This window comes from Rhinolophus ferrumequinum, chromosome 17 (assembly GCF_004115265.2).
Source record: "Rhinolophus ferrumequinum isolate MPI-CBG mRhiFer1 chromosome 17, mRhiFer1_v1.p, whole genome shotgun sequence".
NCBI classification, from domain to species: Eukaryota; Metazoa; Chordata; class Mammalia; order Chiroptera; family Rhinolophidae; genus Rhinolophus; species Rhinolophus ferrumequinum.
In genome coordinates this window covers 33,219,998-33,244,357 of record NC_046300.1, presented here as the reverse complement: position 1 = coordinate 33,244,357, position 24,360 = coordinate 33,219,998, and the positions used below count along the sequence as shown (strand labels likewise).

General features: G+C 36.9%; 3 protein-coding genes across 6 annotated transcripts in view; 2 read left to right on the top strand and 1 right to left on the bottom strand.

The window, feature by feature from the left end:
* Positions 1 to 3,649, top strand: part of NPHP3 (nephrocystin 3) — a 32,918-nt gene extending 29,269 nt beyond the window's left edge. The window contains exons 25-27 of one of the 2 annotated variants that reach the window (XM_033132607.1): positions 419 to 544; positions 1,124 to 1,239; positions 1,845 to 3,649. In XM_033132607.1, the coding sequence (XP_032988498.1) occupies positions 419 to 544; positions 1,124 to 1,239; positions 1,845 to 2,025 (423 nt within the window). In that variant the 3' untranslated portion in view covers positions 2,026 to 3,649. The remainder of the gene's footprint in view (positions 1 to 418; positions 545 to 1,123; positions 1,240 to 1,844) is intronic. The other variant, XM_033132608.1, reaches the window with a different exon arrangement.
* Positions 3,650 to 4,106: 457 nt separating this feature from the next.
* UBA5 (ubiquitin like modifier activating enzyme 5) lies at positions 4,107 to 21,463 on the bottom strand. 3 transcript variants are annotated; one of them, XM_033132616.1, is made up of 12 exons: positions 20,947 to 21,463; positions 16,369 to 16,414; positions 16,169 to 16,258; positions 13,433 to 13,542; positions 12,500 to 12,586; positions 11,747 to 11,831; positions 10,891 to 10,995; positions 10,593 to 10,720; positions 8,205 to 8,340; positions 7,164 to 7,239; positions 6,910 to 7,016; positions 5,599 to 6,372 (listed from the first exon to the last, which is right to left on the bottom strand). In XM_033132616.1, exons 1-12 carry the CDS (start codon positions 21,105 to 21,107, stop codon positions 6,289 to 6,291), a joined length of 1,215 nt encoding a protein of 404 aa, XP_032988507.1. In that variant the 5' UTR covers positions 21,108 to 21,463; the 3' UTR covers positions 5,599 to 6,288. The 3 variants fall into 3 exon arrangements, with proteins under 3 accessions (XP_032988508.1, XP_032988509.1, XP_032988507.1); XM_033132617.1 differs by lacking the exon at positions 16,169 to 16,258 and having other exon boundaries at positions 4,107 to 6,372; XM_033132618.1 differs by lacking the exons at positions 16,369 to 16,414; positions 20,947 to 21,463 and having other exon boundaries at positions 4,107 to 6,372; positions 16,174 to 16,258.
* A 271-nt stretch (positions 21,464 to 21,734) lies between these two features.
* The window catches only part of ACAD11 (acyl-CoA dehydrogenase family member 11), a 63,901-nt gene continuing 61,275 nt past the window's right edge, over positions 21,735 to 24,360 (top strand). Inside the window, exon 1 of the mRNA XM_033132609.1 lies at positions 21,735 to 22,028. Coding sequence (XP_032988500.1) covers positions 21,880 to 22,028 — 149 coding nt within the window. The 5' untranslated portion in view covers positions 21,735 to 21,879. The remainder of the gene's footprint in view (positions 22,029 to 24,360) is intronic.

The following is a 24,360-nucleotide window of genomic DNA, read 5'->3' as shown; positions in this document are numbered from 1 at the left end:
ACTTCAATGTTGCTGTTTCTCCCCAGCAAGTAAAAAAGAAATAATTGGAAAAGTCTGGAAGGGATTTGGTGGAAAACAAGCTTTTATTCTGATGCCAACTCTGAATTATGTATAGTAGCCAACATACTTTAACTGGCATGGTTTTACTTCACCAGAAACAATGTGCAATAATGAATGGGTGATCCTGAAGGGCTTCCTAAATTATCAAAGAAAATGTTTTTCTATTCAATGTAGCTTTACTTACATATTGTTAGATTTCAGTTATCTATAAACTTAATCATTAAACTGGGATGAAATGCTTCTGAATTTTTTTCCTCAGAACTACTTTTTAATACAAAATTTTATTTGTGGAAAAGGTGCTGATGAGATAGTATTGATTGCTATAATATTTTTGTTAGATTACACTTTTGTATTTTAGGGGAAACTTGACAAAGCTGTACCTTTGTATGAGCTGGCTGTGGAAATCCGGCAGAAATCCTTTGGCCCAAAGCATCCCAGTGTAGCCACTGCCTTGGTAAACTTAGCTGTTCTCTATAGCCAAATGGTGAGTGCCCACACTTCAGCTCTTTATAAGTGAGTGGTTTTAAGGTATGAAATAAGATAAATATGAATTAGATGTAGCACAATAAAAATAATTACAGGGAATTTAAGATTAGCTACTAATGCTTCCTTTAGTACTTGAGAAATTATTGAAGTTATATTTGTAATAGCCCCTTCCTCTTAGTGTAAAACACTGTTTAGTTCATTGCATACGCTTAGTTTTTTAAATTCTAGAGACTCCCTACATCTATTTCTACGTCTAATACTGTCTTTAAGCTGCGACATTTGCCTGTGATGGGTGAGAAACAGATGTGGTACCCACTGGGCACTAACCAGGTTTGTGCTTGTATAGTTGGATTGAGGTCCATGGTTACCAAGCCAGGTGTAAAACAGGTTTCTGACTATTATACTGCTTTTCCCATTGTGATTATTCATGAATTAATCTGTTTATGCACATCTTGTGGGAGGATATTGACATTTTTAAAATGCTTACCCAAGTTGGTCAGCTAAGTCTAAATAAAATACATTAATAGTAATTTCAGAAACCCAATATGTTCAAGTGTTATTACTTTTTTTTAATAAGAAAAGACACATTGAAGCCTTGCCATTATATGAAAGAGCATTAAAGATTTATGAAGACAGCCTGGGTCGGATGCATCCTCGAGTTGGAGAAACATTAAAAAATTTAGCTGTGCTTAGGTAAGAAGTTTTCCCTTTCCTCAACTTATATAGCCAAACTCTATGTTAGAACACCTTTACTTTGACTCGTCATGGGATAGCAAAACATACTGATTGCTGATGTTTTCTCTTGGGGGGCGGGGTTGTTTTTGGTTGATTTCCTTCAGGAAATACAGTAGTAGTCTCTAGACGTGAAATGAAGGCTGCACAATCTATTTTGTAGAGGAGTGTATGATGACTGACAGTGAAGGATGGTTTACATTTGCAGCCAACTGACTGGAGGGCAATAGGGGTGATTTACCGTCCTCAGAGCTAATTCACCATTAAGTTCATGTTGACTCTTGCTTTGTGTTTGTTCAACTCAGGATGTAGAGAATACCTGCCTTCCCTTAGCAATTTCATTGCGTCCATTACATGTTTTTAATGGTGTTCATACGAGACACCGAACTGTTCTTTAGCAGTACAAATAGAAAGGACAAGAGCTGGGGTATTGTTTTTCTGGTTTGTCAGAATGCACTGGGAAAAATGAGCAATTATTCACAACTTGTGTTTTTTGTATCCTATAAGGTCATTTAAAATTGTTAAGAGGTTACATTCTCATTTTAAGAATTTTTCTTCTCTGAAAGCTATGAAGAAGGGGATTTTGAAAAAGCTGCTGAACTATACAAAAGGGCGATGGAAATAAAAGAAGCAGAAACGTCACTTTTGGGTGGAAAAGCTCCTTCTCGACACTCATCAAGTGGAGACACATTTAGTTTGAAAACAACCCATTCTCCTAATGTTTTCCTTCATCAAGGACAAAGGTAGTAGCAGCAATTACAATTCATTGCAAATGCACCTTAGGATAAAATAATTAAGAAACATTTGAAACATTAGAATTTAAAACTTATGTTTTTAAGAAATTTTGTTTTTACTTTGTAATTTACTTGATATGTGTATGAAATTGTACTAGACTACATTGAAGTTTGAATTGTGATTATGTCAGTTTTAGTTAACATTATTAATTTCTGTATTGTATGGGATCCAAGGATATAAACACATTAGAATCTTAGACATGAAGAATAGATTGGTTTCTATTTCAACAAGAGCTGGCAGAGCAGTTAAGTTCAAAAATTCCATGATTCTTTTCATCTCTCAAAAGCTGCTTTAGCCTCCTCGTTCCTTGTCTAGCTTTTCAGCATTAGTCTGGTCCAATTTTCTACCTCAAAGAAAAGTTGCAAGGAATAAAGGGATAAAGTTTATGAAAAGTATGACTTCTCTTCTGTAAAATGAACTTGTAACAGGAATCTCTGACTCCTACATTCTTTTTATTCTATCTTTTCTTTGAGCAGAATGGGCCAAGCCCTCTGCTTTCCGTGCTCTCTACATTGTATAATACATTATTTTACTGTGTAGTATGTACCTGTATAATCTGAAGTCATTAATGTATTAACACATCAAGCTCGATGGCATTCTTTGACCTTACCCAAAATATGGACATGACATTCTCCTCTCTTCTTTCTTAAGTGGACTAAATCTATCTCTTCATCATTTATCTCAAACTCAAATTACTCTGCCGTTTTATACTGAAAATTAAGTATTTTTTATAAATATTGCCACAGTTTGGATATTGTTTTGTACCATATGTATTTATATATAATAAAAATCTTCAATTTTCATACTTGTAAGATTCCAACATGTATTAATTGTAAATATGAAAGATAATAACCATATCTTAGTTTTAAAACAAAAAGTGCAATTTCAAGTTCTCTTTTTCCCACTCCAGTTTATACAAGAAGATTGTATTTACATAATTAAGAAATACATTGAACATTACAAAAAGGACTGTTGTCACTACTTGCTGAGTAGTTTGCTCAACTTGAGCTTCGGTGACTGTATAGGATTTTGGGTAATGTTTCTTAAGGCCCGGCTACTTACAGGGTGGTCCATGAACCAGCACCTGGGAGCTTACTAAAAATCCAGACTCCTGAGCCTCTCCTCAGACCCACTGAATCAGAATCTGCTGTTTATCTAGATCCTCAGGTGATTCGGATGCACGTAAGTTTGAGAAGCAATATGTAACCTTAATGCACTACAAGGGTGACGTAATTCAGTAGGATTTTAGAAAATGAATATCCTTCTTCCCCCTTTTGGGAGATGTTCAAGAGGGAAAAAAGTAGAATATGACCACAACCCATCTTTCTGGGTTTGCCAGCTGTGAAAGGCACAAAGTAATTAAATTTACAAATATACCACTGATTTTAGAATTAAGCCATTAGAGTTCAAAATTTGCTTATTTAGTGGTATAAGTAATTTAATACATTATATGTAATATATTAAGTTGAAATGCATTAAAAATTGCTTTAGGAAATAATCTGAGTTTAACATACTAGAAGATCCCTGAAAAAAGGAAAACTTAGCAAAATAATAATGTCCATTTATTCTTTGTTCCTATAAAATTCAGACTGGAAAACATATAAAAAGTGGAAACGTAGTATTTTTCAAGTTATTAATATTATTCAAGGAACTTTCACTATTCAAGGTAAAACTATTCAAGGTAAAAATTCACTAAGTACATTTGGGGGATGACTATATATTTCAAAAGATTTAAGTCTAAATATTAATTTTTAAAACTTTTGATCTTACTACTTATTGTACTAACAACTCAAATGTTTCATGCAGAATGCCTACTTAAAGATAAAATAGCTGCAACAGATATTTGTGTATTTGAGGTTCTCAAATAGGAATATTATGTTCACATTAATATACCCATTCACAATGAAAAAGGTAGCTTTCAGAAACTCAATTATAAAACTGAATTCTAGTATCCAAATTATGGTAGTTTTAATTTTTATTCATTAATACTTTACAAAGAGAAATTTTTTTTTTAAATGAAATTGAGTGGGGCGGTCAAAGCTTCCTTAATAAATATTCTTAAATGGTTGTTACCTTTCTGTGTTGATCAGTGTGTTTGTAGGTATTCAGGGAGTATTCTTATGTGAAGAAACCAATAATACAAATTTCCTTTACTACATAAATCATTTAAGTAGTACCACAAATTAACTTTCCATTAATAATGAGGGAAGGCATTAAAGTTGAATATATTGTTTTACTAGAACTTAACAGCCTTTGTACTAAGGCAATTTTGAGAGTGTTTCCATCTTTCACATTAGAAACAGTAAGTGTTTATAAATCTGGTCAAGCACTAAGTGTTTTAGTCATGTAAAATTCAGTGATCATTAATTTCACATAATCAGCTGCCTACATATACAAATTTTCATGGCAATAAGACTGTCAAGAGAGGTTGCAAAAGATACCTGTTACCAGATTTATTTCCAGATAAAATAATCCAATAACTATTTCTAATGGAAGATACAAGACCAAAAAATTAGATAAGGTTTGGTGTAGGTTAAAATACTAGCAGTGTGCAGTGCCAAGTTAAGAGCAGAAAAAAGGTCTTTAACAGATGCGTTCTAGCTATTATACTTTCTCAAACTATAAAAGTTTTACCTTATAATTAAAGCCTTACTAAATTAGGGTACCAAAGATTCCAAAGGAATGGGATTTAGGAAGACTGCATTTCTTTTTTGAAATTCAAAAACATGTAGTAACTAGAGAAGGTATTTTATAGATGGATACACTAAATTTTTAAAATACAACAAAGGACCTACCAAGGGAAAATAAATAAGTTTCAAGGCTAGAAAAACTATACTGTACTTTCCTGACATCACTCTAAACATAAGAATCAACAACATGACCCTAGAATCTCAAAACTATATATATTGAACATAATAGATACTTGGGGGCTTTCTGAAATTAGTTTTCAGAACTTTATTTTACAAGTAGGGAATGTACTTTTTAATTTTTTACTAACATTTTCCCTCTAGAGATACAACTTAGACATTCATATCTTCAAAGCCAAGAAATCAAACTAGGAGATTAGCATAAGAGCCTATAGATAATATAATAGTTACACATGCATGTTCTCCAAACCATTGGGAATTTCTTTCGGCCAAGGCTCTCTAAGCCTTCATTATTTGTATGCAACTCCAGAGAAAACCAGTTTATCACTTTACAATTTCATGGTCATGATCAGGGAAATGATGCTCTTCCAGTGAATCTGTACGTGTCAATCATTTCAGAAGCAGTCCAGGCCTCCTTTATGCCCATTATCCAGGGCAAACCCTTGCCAATAAATAATCACCTAGGAAATCAAATTTAAATGAAAAAGTATTCAGAAAGTACCCCATATGTGGGTATAATCTAGATAATCTTAGCCTAAATTTATCCCTGTCTCCAAAGTAAAGTACAGTGACTCAAGGTACATATTCCCACAAGCAATGATTTCTTTTTCTTGGTCAGTGCAGAAATATAATTTCTACTTCCTGAAAGTACTTCTACTTGTCTATCCATGAAAAAAGCTTCCTTTTATTGCCTTTGTCTTATTTCGAATACGTAATTCACAGGTTTACAAACTTTTCCAATGACTACATTTCAGTTTGTAACCAGGAAACATTTGAGTGGATGTTTTTATGTTATAAGGTTAACTATTTTAAATTCATTGTTGGCCACTATAGTAGTAGTGGGCAGTTTCCTCGTAGAGAGCAATTCCAAACAGTGAGTAGATGCCTGCTGGCTCTCATCAGCAGCTTGGACCTCTTGTTCCTTTCCCTACATTTCATGACCATGAACTGCTTCATTGTCCACGGCAATGAAGCTCAGGCAACAGACCGCACAGGATGACTGGAAGGAAGGAATATGTATGGCATCAAATTGGTCCTTTCTTTCCACCCTTCCCGAAAAAGCCAAGATATTTCAATAACTAAGTTTTCAATAAGATTTATAAGTGCCTAAAATAATCCTTTGAAATTTCCTTCCTAGAATAAAACATGAATTTTAGGAGTTATTGATCTAATTGAGGGTTGGCAGGGCACAAGAAACAGTAACAGTATTTTCAAAAAGTGTAACAATTCAGCAAAGATTATACATCGGTTGATGTGGCCCTAAGTTTTGTCAGTTTTAAAATGATTTTTTTTAATTGTAAGGAAATAGGCTTAAACACAGAAAATAAAACATAGGCCAGTCCATTATCTACATATTCTTCATCTTGGCCATGAGGTCTTCCAAGCTTTCACCAGAATCTTCCACTGTTACCTCAGGCACAGAATCTTCTTGCTATCAATAAATGAGGAAAACGCAGCAAAAAATTAACCATATAAAATTCTTGATGCTTAGGAATATATAAGGAGTAAGCTTTAACCATGTTCAATAAGTTTACAAAGTGAATTCTCTTTAATAACTATGCCTTCTAATTTTTAGGAGAGACAAAGTCCTATACTTTCCCCACCAATCTTTTGATTTATAAGGCAATAATTTCAATATTGTTGAGATATCTACTGAACTACTTTTAAATGGTATTGTGGCTAAAACTACCAATATACAAAGATGATTTATTTTCATTTAATCAAAATCTATTTTACTTGATCCATTAATGAGTAACAAAAAACTATTTTATGTCTATGTTTTCAAAAAGTTTGAATGTGCTGTGCATATTTCTATATTAGCACAAAAAACCTCTCTCTTTCACAAATCTTAATGCCTACAGTGTCAAGAAATACTGCATTGGCATTAAAAAACAGGATGAAGATGAAAGAAGATAAACATTTTCTCTTATAAGATATTTACTTCTGGTAAATCAGATTTTAGATGTACCTTTTTGGGAATTGTGTATGCCACTGTAATTCCTTCAGGTAAGTCAGGAACTGGACCTGAAGAATTTTTCAGTTCCTCTTCTGAAACCTCAGATACCAACTCAATACCTGTAGAGTTAAATTTGATCTTATAACAGTTTTTAAAGAACTTAAGCAATACTTATTCAAAATTTTTATCATCTTAATTATAATTAGATTCCCTCCCATAAAAGAGTTTGCTTCATGCTGCCATTTCATTTTTGAAAGAATTCCTACCCCACTCATTGTCTTCATGTATTATCTCTTCCTCTTCTTGAACAACCTCCTGTTTGGGCAGTGCTGCTACCTTTTTCTGTAAAAATCAAACAGAATCAAAGTGTTTTTACTCATTCTCAGTTCTCTGAAGCATTAATCAAAAATTCTGGCAGGCGTCTTATGCTACTAAAAGCAAAAAAAGACTTTGAACAGAATTTTCATTTTTGAAGCATGGTGAATAAATTAAAGTTTTAAGAATACAGAATCCGGGGCCGGCCCGGTGGCTCAGGTGGTTAGAGCTCCATGCTCCTAACTCCGAAGGCTGCCGGTTCGATTCCCATATGGGCCAGTGGGCTCTCAACCACAAAGTTGCCGGTTCAACTCCTTGAGTCCAGCAAGGGATGGTGGGCTCCGACCCCTGCAACTAAGATTGAACACGGCACCTTGAGCTGAGCTGCCTCCCGAATGGCTCAGTTGGTTGGAGCGCAGGCTCTCAACAAACAAGGTTGCCAGTTCAATTCCTCGAGTCCCGCAAGGGATGGTGGGCAGCGACCCCTGCAACTAGAAAATTGAACTGAACACGGCACCTTGAGCTGAGCTGCTGCTGAGCTCCCTGATGGCTCAGTTGGATGGAATGTATCCTCTCAACCACAAGGTTGCCGGTTCGACTCCCACAAAGGATGGTGGACTGTGCCCCCTGCAACTAGAAAACGGCAACTGGACCTGGAACTGAGCTACGCCCTCCACAACTAAGACTGAAAGGACAACAACTTGAAGCTGAACGGCACCCTCCACAAGTAAGATTGAAAGGACAACAACTTGACTTGGGGAAAAAAAAGGCCTGGAAGTACACACTGTTCCCCCAATAAAGTCCTGTTCCCCTTTCCCAATAAACACAAAAACAAAAAAACATGTAGTGGACATTTATAAAAAACAAACAAACAAAAAAAGAATACAGAATCCAATTATCTTGTATTCCAAATCTAAATAATTGTTTCTTCTTTTTTAAGTTATTATCTATGCAATATGATCTCTCATACATTTTGACAGGTTGACATATACCTTATAATCTTCCTGCTTCTTTCTGCAATTTTTGTCATCACACTGAGGATTAGGCTTCATGGACATAGTAGGAAAAAAATCCTGCATTGCATTGTATCCAAGGTAAAAACTAACAGTACCAAAATTTAACAGAAACCTGGAAAACAAATCAGACTTAAATAAAAGAAAAGTATTACAAGAAAATAATTGGATTTTCAAAAAATGAGTTTGAAATAGGCAGTCATTTTTGTAACAAGCAACCCAGAAAACAAATTTTTTATCTTGTTTATAGGGCCTTGCTTACAGTAGATATTTGTTGAATGAATGCAGGAATGAAAAGATTACTCCATTTCATCAACCATAAAACTATTATTTTTTTAAACCTCTAATAAAGATAAAATGCTGCCAATTAAACTATGGTATGTCAACAACCTTAAGAAGCATCTGATTTTAGAGAGGTTAAAATGTGGGAGAAGAATATCTTAAAAATCCCTGAGCTATGGTACTCAATCTAACTGCTAATTTTTTTAAGTTTTTATATATAACTTACTATAAAATTTAGTCTTAAATGGACAGCTCAATAAAATTTTACAAAAGTATTCACTACCAAATCAAAATATAGAGCATTTTCAGCATGCAGTCAAGTTCCCTGTGCTTTCTCAGTCAAATCTGATTCCTTTTAGAAGCTTATAGAGGGAAAATAATGTACATAAGATAAACAATAAAAGGAAAAATACTTTCAAGTGAATGTTCTTAATATACAAGACAAAAAACTGAGCAAAAGATATGAGCAAACATTTCACAGAAAAATTTAAGTGCTCAAATTACCACAAATAATTGAAAATTAAATGAGATACCCACTTTTCACCTTTATATTGACAAAGATGAAAGAATTTAATGATACCCAATGTCATCAAAGGTCTGGGTGAACCAGATACTCCTACACAGTGAGGGACATGTACAATCCTTTTGAAAGAGAAATTTAGTAAAATCTGTCAAAATAAATATTGCATAAACCCAGAAATTCCATTCTTAAAAATTCACACTGTACAAAAATCTAATATACAAAGATATACGGCAAGATGTTTGCAGCATTAATAGTAGCAAAAAAATCTAAGGTGCCTAAATTTCCACCAGTAGAGGGCTAGCTAAATATTCTCTTACATCCATAAAAGAATTATTTTATAGCCATAATACCCCCCCCCCCCCACCCTGCCTTTCCGTATCATACTATGTTTTGTTTAGACAGGACCTACTGAAGTCTGTACAGGCTATCTGCTCTTACATGATATAGCTCTGGACAGTCGCCTTGAGAGTTCCTATGTATGCGTTTTACAATTTCTTTGCTGGTAGTGGGCACTTCTGATATCAGAGTGCCTTTCTATGTTACAATTTATTCTTATTATATTGGAGACTTAGGAAACAATTAAGCTTATTAAAGTTATAAAGTGAGGAAAAAAACTGGCCTACCTAAAGAGATTCTGCTTTTAATAAAGTGAGGGCTGGTTCAAAAACTCTTTGATATTAATCTTAGCTGCAAAAAAATCTTCGTCCTTTTTAGCTATAGATTAGATGGTACGGTCGTTGGGTATCTGTTTTGGGATAGCAGAGATATTACCCTGGTTAATGTTTAATCACATTCGTATTATTTTTAGTAAAATAAGAGTTGAAATCAAGATAGTGGAAACGAGTGCATTTATGCCTAAGTCTCCAATCTTTGGTCAAACCTGCAGATTTATATCATTTGGTTAATGAGTCATATATAACTACATCAGTACCATTTGTGTCACTTAACAAGAGCTATTCCAAATGCAGAGAGTAACACAAACATGTATGTGTATTAACACATGTAATATTAATTTACAGTTGATCCTTGAACAACACAGGCTTGAACTGTGCGGGGTCCACATATGTGTGGATTTTTTTCAATAAATACACAGCTGACCCTCCGTATCCCTGGGAATCTGTGGATGTAGAGGGCTTACTGTATGCTTTGTTCTACATCATTTTATATAAGGGACTTGAGCATCCATGGATTTTGGTATCTGCAGAGGGGTGGAGAGTGGTCCTGGAATCAATCCCCAGCAGACACCAAGGGACAACTAGTTAAGTTTCTGGGGAGTCAAAAGTTGTACGTGGATTTTTGACTGCATGGGGGTTGGCACTCCTAACCCCTACAATGTTCAAGCGTCTGTACATTTAAATTAAATCTTATAAGATATACTTACATATAAATAAAAAGTACACATATATTATACATAATACATAAAGTAAAACATATATGTATATTTCAAACTAAATTTTTAAAAAATTAAATTCTTATCTGGTAATTCCAACATTTGAAATACTTCATGAAATATATTTTCATCAAAAGCAAACAAGACATTCAGAAAATTAGCCCTCACTCACTTTAACACATTTTGTACCAAGATCCCAGCAACCACTCCCATAGTGGTAGGAAGACTGGCTGCACAAACACCTTCTCGTTTCAGAGTCTTTTCATCAATATTTGCAGCAACTACAAGTGGTGGAGCACACTACATGAAAAAACATAAAAGGAAATTTCAAAGAAAGGGAAAAAAGTGTATGTTCCAAATAGCATTCCCACATACAAAGTTTGTTTTTTCTTTGAATTGTAATACATTTTCAATGCCCCTACGAACTCTAGTACTTAACAGTGAAATATAACCCAAAATGAATCGCATACCGCAAAACAAGCAGATTCTCCCGGAATTATGAGCTGTATGTGCCCCGAAACTGCATTTTCACTGACCCCAGACTCCATCCATGTTTGTCCAAGTTCATTACAAGCCTTAGTAGAAATAGGTGAAAACACAAGAAAGAACAAAAGAGCAAGAAGTCATTTACCATAACTTCTTTTCATGAAAAACGGGTTTAACTAAATGGATTACCATGGGTTTTTAAAAATTAGTTTTTAGAATAAAACAGGAAAGCTGTAAATAATGGAATTCCTTGGCAATTGCCACTCTCTATTTAAAAAGAAAACTGACAGGTAAACAGTCAATAAATATCTATTTAATTAAATTGAACCACAGTTTACTGGATTTCTTATTAATGTAAAACTTCGTTTTTCTAAATAATTTAGCAACAAAAAAATGCAAACAGTCATTTGAAAAGTTGAGAACAGTAATTTAGGAGAAAAAGAATTCAGTTTTATTTTTGAAAAAACATGTTTATATGCAATTTATATGTATTTATACATTTACTTAAAAATAAAGTAACAAAAGTTAAAACCAATGCTGACCAAGAATAAGAGTATTATAAGATAATAATTTATTTTAAAAATTGAACATCACAAGTATCTATTTTAGTTTCCTCTATTGTCATAAGAGAAAATAGGATACTAAACATACGCCACAATAGCAAGTCTAGACAGATCTCATAGCCATTAGAATACATTTCAAAAGTAGGCGAAGAGAACATTAAAATAAAACATTATAAAAGGGTTTAAACTATTTTAGTATGGGAACATATACTGATGGAATATACAGGAAAGTGGATCAATTCATGAGTATTACATTTTATACAATAGGAATACTCACTGTATTTATTGTCATTCGAGCTTCAAAATTGTCCACACAGCTAAGAACTAGGTCAACAGGTTTTCCCTCTTCTAATCCACCATTACTAGGCAAAGAAAATAAATTTTATTTGAAAAAAATCAAGACACAAAATACATTCTAATTATACTTTATTTGTTAGGTCACATTTATTCTTTCTGTAATGTTTAAGTATAATTATGACATAGTACATATTTAATATTAAAGATCCAGTGTATATCGAGTATTGCATAACTATTATAATATCAATGATATTGCAGTACTTCTTACACAACATGTATTAATATAAGGATGTAAGAAGTATAAAGTGTATTCACAAAAGTTTCCATTTACCTATAAGCTTTCACACACTTTTTTTCATGTTTCACTACAAATGCAAAAAAAGTTAATTGAATACAATTCAGTATTTCAGTGGTGTTCTAAGAGTCTGCAGAAAACCATTTACAGACAGAAACATATTCTAAAACACAGAACATGTAATTGAGGATTCCTTATTATACTATTATAATAATGGGGACTTTTTGTTTTTATTTTGTTGTTACTATTTTTTTTTTGGACAATATACACTTTTATTGAGTTCCTAGTACATAAAAATTACACAAAAATTTAAGTATTTGAAAAACAAAAATATGTATCATTCTATCAACTCATTGAATTCATCATCAGTACATTTTCTAATAATACTTGTTTAACTGAGCTGGATATTGTGCAAAATATTCATAAATAAAAATTTACCTTATTCTATCCATGAAATGTTGAAAGTTTTCTACTGTAGTTATATTATAGTTGTGGACTTCAAAAAGAACATCAGGATTAATGTTCCTAAGAGAGAAAAAGGAAATGATTACAAAAACTACTAGTAGGACTCGTAGGAGAAAGCAGGAAAAAGAACTAAAGATCATTTAACAGAGATTAAAGAAATGAAATTCAAGCTATTCAAAGAAAACCCAAAGTCCTCTTCTACCTCTTTTGTCCCACTTCAAGGACTAGGTTCAATGATTAGGTACAAAACGTAGATTGTCAGAAGGCTTATAAAAATGTTCCTACAATCTAGGTGCTGGGAATTAAGCCTTTAGCACCTGTTAGCAACAGCTCAGCCTGACAAAAGAGCTTCTTGGTTCCTTATTCAATTCAGTGTAAGTACGTTTGGGCCCATAGGAAACTTCCTCGAGTAAGGGTTGGCCAACTATGACCCTTTGGCCAAAACTGACCTGCCACCTGTTTTTGTAAGGTCTACAAGCTCAGAATAGTTTCTACATTTTTAAATGGTTGCAAGAAAAAAAAAAAAATCAAAAGATCAACAGTATTTCATGACGTGAAAAATATATGAAATTTTAATTTCAACTTCCATAAATAAAGTTTTATTGGAGCACGGCCATGTTCATTCATTTTTATATCATTTATATTGCCTATGGCTGCTATTACACTAAAACTTCTTAGTTGAGCGATTTCAGCAGAGACCATATGGCCCTCAAAGCCTAAATTTTTACTATTTAGTCCTACACAGAAAAAGGGTACCAACGCAGATCCAGGAGGTAAGGCAATTCTTTGTATAAGTGAAATCTGCATTTTTATAGAGAAAAATTCAGGTCCATTTACACATTAACTCATACCAAATACACAGAGTAAGATTTCACTAAATATAGTTATGATTGCTATTCCATTTACCTCAAAGTATGTTCTGCTGCTTTAACTTTACTTAATCCTGCTTGATGAGGTTGGAAGAAAAGTCTATTCATATTGGCCAGTTCCACCTTGTCATAGTCAAAGAGTAGCAACTAAAATGAAAATAGTGGTATTCTGATGAAAAACATACCAAACAAAAACTAACAAAGAATAAACTAGTGGGCTTTACATTTGATGGGTTTAACAGTCTGACAGTCTGACAGTAATATTAGTGAACTTTGAAACAATGGGTGCCATATATTAACTCATTTAATGTGCATATGAAATAAGTATATAGATACTATTATCCTCATTTTAGAAATGTGACAACTAGGGCATTTGCCCAAAAGCCACTCAACTAATTTGTAGTAGAAATGGGATTCATATCCAGGCACTCTCAATCCAGCATCTGTGTCCTAACCACACGCTGTACTGCCTCTCTAAATGATTCGCTGAGAAATTAACGTTTATAGTACTTCATACCAATTTCTTTTCAATTCTGCCAAAATCCTACTTCATTCCAATTTTTTGCTAAGAGCCAAGAACCCATTAGATAAATGGAATTTTTAAATAAGATAAAAATAAGTGCCATAACTTAAAATTATAGTACAGCATGGCTCCATTTGTGAATATGACACTGTATATACCCATGCCATGGCTAAAACATTATTCCAAATAGAATTACTATCTCATCAGTTAATTATTGTTTCCAGCTATATATATTTAGGCATGACAGTGTTTGTCACCTACACACGCACATACTTTAAAATGGCCAAAAGATTCCATTTCTTATCAGTAAGAAAAGTTGGACCCAAGGATTTCCAAGGTCCTTTCCTTAATCTAAGATTCTGTGACTCTGTAATACAATTCTCAGCCACTAAATTTAACAATAAAAACAAACATTGGAATTTCTTCTTCTCAATACATAAACTTTAAAAAATTAACCCATTCCATAAAAACAACACCTAGGTAACCCTTAGTATCTTGCTAAGAAAGGTATTAATAACACTTATGTCCCCTATGATAATTTTCCAACCCTAGATTCTCCAAAATATGGTTTATTTATGCTCATTCAACAATATTTATTAGATCAGGCCAAGTATTAAGGGTGAGTTTCAGCCTCAAAGCTGGTTTATGAGTAAGTTGTAGGAAATCCTAAATTTGGGAACAAGGAGGTGTGATTTGTAACTCTGCCACTAATTAGCTCTCGTCACAGATAAGTCACTTTCATTTTTTAGGCCTGCATCTTCATCTGTAAAATAAAGCAGCTGATCTAAATCTGGTGATCCAGGGTGCGCTGTGGATTCCAGAAACTTTCAGGGATAAGAAGTGGGCTCTGGGTCTCCAATCCTCCACTTCCCTACATAACCCCATGACTTAGCTTCTTGTTGATCTGTTTTACATATTGAAGCAAGTTCTGAACCTTACCTATGCAGATCCTTAGCTTACAACCTGGAGTGCACATTGGAATCACTTGGGGGAGTTTAAAAAAATATAACATGTCTGGGTCCCATCCCCAGAGATTCTGATTAACCTATTATGAAGTGCAGTCTAGACATCAGAATTGTTTTTTAACGTCCCAGGAAATTCCAATTACAGCAGTATTTGATAATCACTGTTCTAGATCCCTGCTACTCAAAATGTGGCCTGGGCCAGCAGCATCAGCATCACCTGGAGCTTATTACAAATATAGAAGCACTTCTCCACGTTTAATATGCATATGAATCATCTGGGGATGTAGTTAAAATACGATTTTGATTGAACAGGTCTGGCGTGGAACCTACTGAATCAGAATCTGCCTGAAGCTCCCAGGCAGTTCTGCTACTACTTCTGGGACCAGACTGTGAGTCGCAAGGATCCAGAGGTTCTTCAAGTGTCATGCCTGGAACCACATCAGAATTACCTGGGAACTTGTAAGAAATTCAAATTCTTAGGTCCACCTGAAACCTACCAAATCAATACCACTGGGGTTGTCTCCCAAGTGATGCTGAAGCACACTCACATCTGAGAACCATGGATCTCCAGGATCTTTCCGATCCTTGATCAATCAGCCAGGGTACTTACATAAGCAACGGTCGGCTGGCTTTTGTAAACTTCTTGACAGACTTTAAAATGTTAATAAACATTTTTGGTATTTTTGTGTTGTCTTTTCTATATTGGGAAATGAGTGCCTACTTTGAAACCACTTTCTTTTAAGAATTTGGGGGCACAGAGTGGACCAACATATTAAAAAGCATTGATAACCTTTATGAGAAAATGTATGCTTTACCAAAATGACAAAGGGTATGTAATTGTGGAAAGCTTATGTATTCAACCATTATATAATATCATGGATTTCAGCTTTATAAATCTAAGATTGGTAGCCTGATTTCTGGTATAAGGTTATTTCTCCTTCCTTCCCACAATCTAAACCAATTTTAGAAAAAAAGTGAAAAATGTATGGGTTTAAAAAAATCTGGAGCACTCGCCAGTTCAGTTTCAAGCATTAAAGTCCAAATGGTTTATATATTACCCAAACAAAAAAGTTCCTGAACAATTAGGTAGTCCTTCTTATATTAGCAATATTATCAGCTTCCATTTTGGTGGAGTTATGTCTTAACCTTCTCAGGTAGAAAGAACAATATGAATAAATACACCACAAATCAATAAACCACTAATAATAATAAAAATCCTGATTTACCTGGTTTACTCCAGAGGTGAGTAGTTCCCTATATGATAGGCAAAGAGAAATGTTTTTACCTTACCAATGCCACATCTTGTCAGCATTTCAGCAGTCACACTACCAACTCCACCAACACCTACTATTGCTACAGCAAAGGTACGGATTTTCTGTGAAATGCAAAATTATATGTCTTGGTTAATAACTCGTCAAAAATGTCATCAGAAATTATTTTCATTTACTGAAATCATCTTCAAAAACTTGGAAAAGTTTATCATACCTCATAGTCGCTTACAATTCCCATTCGTTTCAATGCCATCAGGCGGCTTAAAACAGAAAAAAAAAAAGTTTTAAAGCTTACAATCTTTTAATAGGTAAACCTACATCACAGAAAATAAACACCAAAAATCAATCATTACTAATCCTTTAAAAGAGAAATCTTTCAGCTGGCCTTTACCAGAGGAAACTGAACTACCAGGGCAGCTTTTAAGACACTGATACTTGAAAAGCCCCCCAGGTGCAAACCGTGCAACAAGATTATTTTTTAATTGGAAATAATTTTCCCCCAAAATTTCTGATATAGCTCTAGTGTCTTTTAGCTTCTGAAATTTTATGATGTACCTTACCGTGAATCTATTCTCATCCATTGGGCTGAGTACTTGGCAGACCCTTACAAATTGGAAACACGTTTTTCAGTTCTGGAAAATTTTCTTGAAGAATTTGATGATTTTCTTGTTTTTTTCTGGGCTATCTTTCTGGAACTCCTATTATTTTGGAAGGTGGACTACTTGGACTGGTCCTTTATTTTCTTTCTCCTATTTTCCATCGTTTTAATTTTCTGCTCTGTTCTCTGGATTTCTTTCAACTTTACTTTCCAACTTTTCTATTGAGATTTTCATTTTTGTTCTTCATTTTCAAGAATTGTTTTTAATAATCTAAATGACTATTTTTTTTGTAGCACCTTGTTCTGTTTCACTTACAAAATATCATCTCTTATCTGGGGATAATGATAATGTTGGGGATGTGTCCCCCTTACATAGTCTATTCAAGTTACTATTTTTTTGTTTCTTTCATTTCATGTTAGGAGCTTCTCTCATCCTTTGTTCTGCTCATATTTAAGAGGCAGACACTAATAAAGGCAAGGATGTGGGTGATATTTGTTTGATTTTGGGCTTCAATGCAGGATAATCTGGAGGGTTACCAAAATGTCGAAACCCAAAATGCCATTGTCTTTCAGTCTTCTTTGGTCTATCAGATTCCCTAGAGAAGAATCTTTCAACTTCCAGCCTGAAAGGCATTTATGGCTGTCAGTTGTGGGGTGTTAAGTGGAAGAGCAAGGCTCAGAGTCCTAGCATTCAGTATGTGAGCAGTTAATTCCCTTACTTCAGGTACAAAGACTACTTCAATTAATGGAAACCCTCTATTTTACTCTCTCCAATGTGTAAATGTCTAGTCTTTTCTCCTGGTAGGGAAGAGGCATTAGCTCAGCTACATAAAGTGGAGTAGAAAACCTGGGCTCTGTTTCAACAGATTTTCAACCATATCTTTTTAATCCCTACCCTAAGCCCTTCTAGAAGTGCCTCTGCCTATTCCTGAGCCTCTGGGGAATTCTGTGGTATAAACTGGTTTGCAGGCTTAAGAGTCGACTTCTTTGGATCTGTCATCCATTCCTTTTCTAGTTTCTAAAATTGTGTTACTATAATGTTCAAGTATAGGATCCACCCATCCCCATTATTAATAGAAGCCCTCTATTTTTTCCGTGGGGGTTATTCCTTTTTAAAAATTCCTTTACAGTTGGGGCAGCTGGACAGCTCAGTTGGTTAGAGCACAAGCTCTGAATGGCAGGGTTGCCAGTTCGATTCCCACATGGGCCAGTGAGCTGCACCCTCCACAAACTAGATTGAAGGACAACTACCTGGAGCTCATAGGCCCTAGAGAAACACACTGTTCCCCAATATCCGAGCCCCCTCCAAGAAAAAAAAATTCCTTTACGGTCATTTTGGTGGGATTGAGTAGACAGTGATAATAAATGCCTGTGACCGATCTGCTATGTTTGGCTTGATGCTCTCTTTAATCTTTATAAATAACCCTGAGAAGAATGTATTACAACCCCTTTTACAAATGAAGAAAAATATTCAGATTAATTAACTTACCCCAGTCAGCTACATAACAAAGAAGAATTCAGAGCTGGGTTTTTAAGCTAGTATTTAAGACCAGTTTTTCTAATTTTAAAGCCTTTGCTCCCCTCTCCATTTTCTCCACATGCTTATAATTATATTCTATAACACATAATTTTATGGTTACTTCTGTTGTTTAATCATTATTCCACAACCATTGAGTCTCCCAACTAAAGCAAAAGGTCTTTGAGGATCAGAGGTTTTATTTTTCTTTGTATCACTTCATGCAATTAAAATGATGTTGAACGCCTACAAACCCCTCTTATATTTTTCAATAACTCTGTACTTTATCATAATTCTTACCACTCATATTGCAATCCCATGTTTACCTTTCTATCTCACACTCATCTAGTAATCTCTGCAGGGAAGTGACCATGTCTACTTTGTATCCCCAGTGTCCACGCAAAATAAAAATTCAATTAAGTAGTAGATAATATCATCCAGGAGGGCTGAGATGAAAAGGTGCTCACTTTTTGCTGACGGAAAAATATTTCAAAATATTAAGGCTGACCTTTATCAATTTTCCATGTACTACTGAAGAGCTTTGGGAGACAACTGCAATCTCCTATGTAGCAGTTTTAATAAAGGTACAAATCAGATAGAAAATACTAAATGTTTAGAGTTCTGAAAGTTTGTGATTAGAACGTCAAGGGACTGTCTCACATTAAAATGTCTGAAATATGATTCTAAATATATATGATCCACATCCCTTTCTTTTTCATTCTTGGATGAAAATTTTTTTAATTTTCATTTGTAAAATTACAAAATCTTTAAGGATGCCAAATGGAATACTTTCAACTCATTCTGATTAGAGATGTCAGTTCATGTGTCATGCGGGCGTCTCAGCTAGCTCCCGCTCCCCCCACAAGAAGGCAGAAGGATATGGTGAGGCCAAAAAGGAACACCAATGGAGCCATAAATAGGGGAGTCACACCACTATATTCTCGCTGGCGGCTGGGTTGGAGACACAGGAAGCAGGAGCCACAATCCGCCGGCCGCTTCTCTGCCAGCCAATCAACCAGCCTAGCCACAACAGTTATATCAGTGGTTAATTGGCCAACTGGCCACAGCTGATCGCCAACCACCACCGGAGCCAGCACCTTTCCAGGTGAGGCCGAGAGCCTGGAAACTGCTCTCTGGGACTCTGTCACTACATCATGCTTATTTAAACTCTAAAAATTTTGTATCATTAACCCTTCATATTTGGCAACACAGTTAAAATACATGCACACTTGTCAGTTGTATCTCAATAAAATTGAAAGAAAAAAGAAAGAATTAAGACAACTTGCTAACGAATTAGCCCTGATGAATGAGGGAAAAGCAAGAATCTGGGATGACTTCCGTTGATTTTGGTTAAAAGGAACTCTTCTGTAATTATGAAACAATCAGAATTTGTCAGGTTTTTCCATTATAAATATAATTAACATCGTTTTGCCTAAATACTGGTCTGCATTTCAGGCTGGTAAACAACTGTATACGTGCACTCTAAAACTCCCTCTGAGGCTTTATATGTCATAAATAAATAAAACCTTTTTTTAAATCCAGACTCTCCTGCTATTTAAAGGGAAAGAGCAACAATAACATATTTCCTGTTTCACCTACTTTAAAACTATCCAATTGTTTAGCCACACTAATTAGTGGTTTATTTGTTTTTACTGGGGAGACAGTTCCATGTGAACTTTGGATAAAACAAACCTAATGCCAGTCCAGGTCTTATTACCTATTACTAGCTCCGTTACCTGAGGTTAAGTCACAGAAGCTCTCTAAGCCTCAATTTTCTCACCTATAAAATGGGGGTAAAATAATATAACAGTAGCTATCTCCTAGGGTTGTGTAAGGAGGAAAATGCACGAGTGACAATGCCTAAAAAGTACTTAGCAGGTAGTGGAAGCTCAGTTAATGTTAGTATCTGCACTGAGCAATAGTCTTATACAAAGCTTAGTATGTACAATAGCTAGTCTAAGAATTTTATATACACTGACATTTTCAATCATCACAACTCTGACGGAGATAGTACTATTACCCCCATTTTACAAGTGAGAAACTGAAGCCCATAGGTTTAGAACTCGCCCAAGGTTACTCAGCTACTAAGAGATTTGAATCCAATCAATTTGATCCTAGAGTCAGAACCTTAACCACTGGGCTATGTTCGACCTGCTGAATGAACAAACCTTATTATAAAACCAAGAAAGGAGAGAAGGGGACAGAACTGATAAAGTCGAATGGCTTTAGTGCTAATGCAGCTCTCCCCGCCAAGCCCCCAATTTGAGGAACATTAAGAAGCCTTTCTGAAACTCGAAGTTTATGCTTAGCGGGTATTACATCTGATGTCATCTTCTGAAAGCTGTTACCATCAGTTTTATGCAGAGCCGGGTACATTACGAGTTAGGGGAAGTAGTAAACTGGATACGTACGTGTCCTCAGCACGCACAGGTGTAGCACCATATGGCTGATTCACTTGTTTTGTTTTGGTTTTATTTTATTTTATTTTTTAAGAGAAAGAACATTTTCTGACCAGTACTAAGACCTGGCCTTGCCGCGTTTGGGAACAGGACCCCCAGAACAAGAAAAAGGAAATGGGGGGCTGTGTGGACTGGACGGGAGGGGAGCACTCACTCCTGACCACAGGGAGACCGTGACCTCGCCCCCATCACACGCCTCCGACCCACGACGCTAGTCACCTGTACGGGTTGGAGTCCACCACCTCGGGGCTCATCTTCTCGATGCGGGACCGGCCTACTCCTCCGTCGCTGCCCCCCGGGGCCCGCCGACTTCTCTCCCGGGCCAACTCCCGCTCCAGCTCCCGAACCCGCTGCTGCAGCCGCTCCACAGACTCGGCCATGGCTGGGACCCCGGCCGCCAAAGCTCCCAGCCCGGGTCTTCGCCGTCGCCGCCGCCCCACGCTGCTAGGTGTACTGGGCCCCGGGGGGGTATATAAGGAGGCACTTAGCGGCGGCCCTCCCAGCCCAGCACCCTGGGGAAGTGCTCCCTGCGCCTCACAGACCGACACGTCGCCGCCACTCCTGCGGGCCTTCCACCGTACGGCTTCCGGTTGCAGTCATCTCTCCCCCTAACAAAACACCCGCCCCTTTCAGCTTTTTTCTTCTGGGTCCTAAGAGACCATAACCAGCGGGGCCTAAATGTCCCCCGTCCGCGGCCCTACGACGTCGCCTTTCCAACCGCTGAAACACCAGGATCTTTTACTCTTGGGCTCGAGATCCTGACGGGCCCTTTTCTGAACAGGACGCTTCCGCCTGCCGGTGCATTCAATTTAGAGGTTGAAAGGCCCATGCGTTCTTTCTTATTTGCCGGTAGCGAGTAACGTGACTTTGTTGTCTGAAACTGAGGTCGCCAGCTCAGAAAGCTGACCAAAATGTGAAATCCGAACATACAGAGGCCCTCCGGGCATTAGCCAGCGGCAGCCTAAATCACTGGCTTCTACTGGTTCAGGTTCAGCAACGGCGCCTAACGTTGTGTCATTGGCTGGAGCCACGGGGCCCGCCTCTATAGGCCTGCGGGCCTCGCTCCCGGCCTCGCCCACTGGCTATAATATAGCTCTTCCCACGCAAAAATTGTCCGTGGATTCCTGGTTTCTGGGGCTTGCGGAGGCAATCATGGAGAACCGTGCCTCCAGCGAGCCCGGAGCGGCCGAGGTGCTACCCCAACACAAGTTCGACTACAGGGCCCTGGAGGCCTACCTAAAGGAGCACTTGCCCGGCTTTGAGGCCGAACCCGAGGCCAAGCTGATTGTTACCCAGTACAGGTACCGACGCCGGCCTTCTCCAGTAGAAACAAATCTCTGTGCATAGTGCTTTCCCTCCTTTGGCCCTGCGTGGGTTCCCAAAGTACCCCACCACGATTTCCTTTCCTGTAATGACGCCCTCTGCAGGCGGGAGCTGTCATCACCTGTCCCCTGCATTGCATTCTGAGTATTTCCAACTGGTGGGCAATAATGAAAGCGATTAACAGTAACGAGACCAATTCTGAGAAGGAATGTTTAGTAAAGGATTCTGTTATGCACCTCGAGGATTCACTGAGGCAATTAAGGTTGGAAGATCTGTGGGATATAAAGAGGCTTTTTCTCAACTTTTGTTCTAGAACCGTTAGTTTTGTGTGTGTGTTTTGTTTTGTTTTTCTGAGAGGCATATGTAATGTAATGCCTTTATAATTGATCATAGCCTCGGAGGCTGTTAAGGGCACCACCTGGGAGATGTGAATTCTCATACTAGATTTTCCACTTAGCAAATCACAGCACCACTTTGGGCTTTAGTTCTTTTTGAAGTGAGGGAACTGGGCGATGATCCTGAACTTACTGTTCCCCACCTTGAATCTGGCTCTAGTCTGATGTTTTATAACAAAATACAAGTTTATAAGTTAAGTTTATTCTAAAAGTAGTATTTTCATAAACACAGAGCTATAGAAACAATCCTGGCTTCCAGAAAATTAGATCTGCCACATACTGACTGGGAATTTAAATACATTACATAAACTCTTTGGTAATTAGTTTCCTAATCTGTAATGAATACATGACCGTTCTGAGTAATCCTGATAATTAAATGAAATAATATAGTTGAAAGGACTTAAAACATTGCAACAGAACCACATACCAGTGGCATTTATTACTGGCATTTATATTCCTGATTTCGGTAGTAAAGGAGATGGATTAGAGAGAGTTTTGAGGTGTAGAATTAAAAGGCACCTGGTCTCAAAGATATTGGAGGACAAAGGAGAAGGTGGACTTAAAAATAACAGGTTTCTAGCCTTAGAAGTCCTATGTTACAAACAAACTAAAACAGGTCAAAGTTTAGATTTCAACTGTTCTACTTGCTGTACGAATCTGGACAAGTTATTTAACTCTTTTGAGCATTGAGTCCTCCTGTGGCAAAACGGAGATAATATTTATCTCCTAGAGTTGTTGGAGAATTATCTAACTGAAAGATAATTCTGAATGTCATGTGGGGCGGCCTGCAGGGTCTCAGGTGGGGTCTCTGGTCCCGCTCCCCACACAAGAACGCAGGACATGGTGAGGCCAAAAAGGAACACTCACGGAGCCATAAGTAGGGGAGTCATACCACTATACTCTCACTGGCGGCTGGGTTGGAGACACAGGAACCAGGAGCAACACAATTCTCAACCCTCACTGCGCCGCTTGCAGACTCAGCCACCATCTTCTTGCTAGCCCCCATTTGCTGCTAGCGTAGCCACGGCAGTTATATTAGTGGCCAATGGCTCACTGGTTACAGCTGACGGCCAACTAGCCACAGCTGATGGCCATTTGATCACAGTCGATGGCCATTTACTACCTGAGCCAGCACCTTTCTATGTGAGGCCGAGAGCCTGGAAACTGCTTTTTGGGGCTCTGTCCCCACACTGAATTAACTTGAATGTTAAATAAACTAGGATTGTGCTTGATAAATGGAATTGGTTGTGGCATAAATAGTATAGACATACTTCGTTTGACTGCGCTTAGTGCTTTGCAGGTGTTGTGTTTATTACAAATTGAAAGTAAGACCTTCTGCACTGGCATAGAATTAACCCTCGGTCGTTGGCAGAAGGTAAAAAAATTCACAAGACTCAGAAAAGTAGGAAAGCAAAGAAAGTTTTATTGGAGGTTGGGCAGAGAGAGAGAATGTCCATGGCAGTGTCTGAAGAAGACAGCTGCCAGGGGTTTCTGTTTGAAAGAGAAATACTGGCAAAAAGGAGCCAGGGCAGAATCTGATAGGGACAGCTGCAGCGGGTTGCTGTTTAGCTGGGGTTTTATGTTTGTCTATGCATTATGCAGGGGACTAGTCATCTTGCAATTGTTTACAATTTTGCCTGGCGCCTTCTGAGAACTGTTGTTGAGGTTTGCTTTCTCTGAAAATTGTCCTGGTGTTTGTCAGTCCACAGGTGTAGTGTTAGCCCGGGACTTAGAGCTTAAGTGGTTAATCTTTAAACCTATTCTTGCTAGTCTCCAGATTCATTCTTATCAACTCTTCTGACTCATCACCTTACACCAGCAAAAAGATTACGACTCACTTTATTGCTATACATGCTTTATTATAGTGGTTTGGAACCAAACACGCAGTATCTCTGAAGTGTGCCTCTGTCTATGT

What these genes read in the sequence shown, in the direction of transcription:
- UBA5 (XM_033132616.1), bottom strand. Translation starts at nt 21,107, where the DNA reads ATGGCCGAGTCTGTGGAGCGGCTGCAGCAGCGGGTTCGGGAGCTGGAG. An exon ending in GTGGACTCCAACCCGTACAG is followed by an intron (nt 16,415 to 20,946) that starts GTGACTAGCGTC and finishes TTCTGTTTTAAG; the next exon opens with CCGCCTGATGGCATTGAAAC. An exon ending in GAATTGTAAGCGACTATGAG is followed by an intron (nt 16,259 to 16,368) that starts GTATGATAAACT and finishes TGCATTTCACAG; the next exon opens with AAAATCCGTACCTTTGCTGT.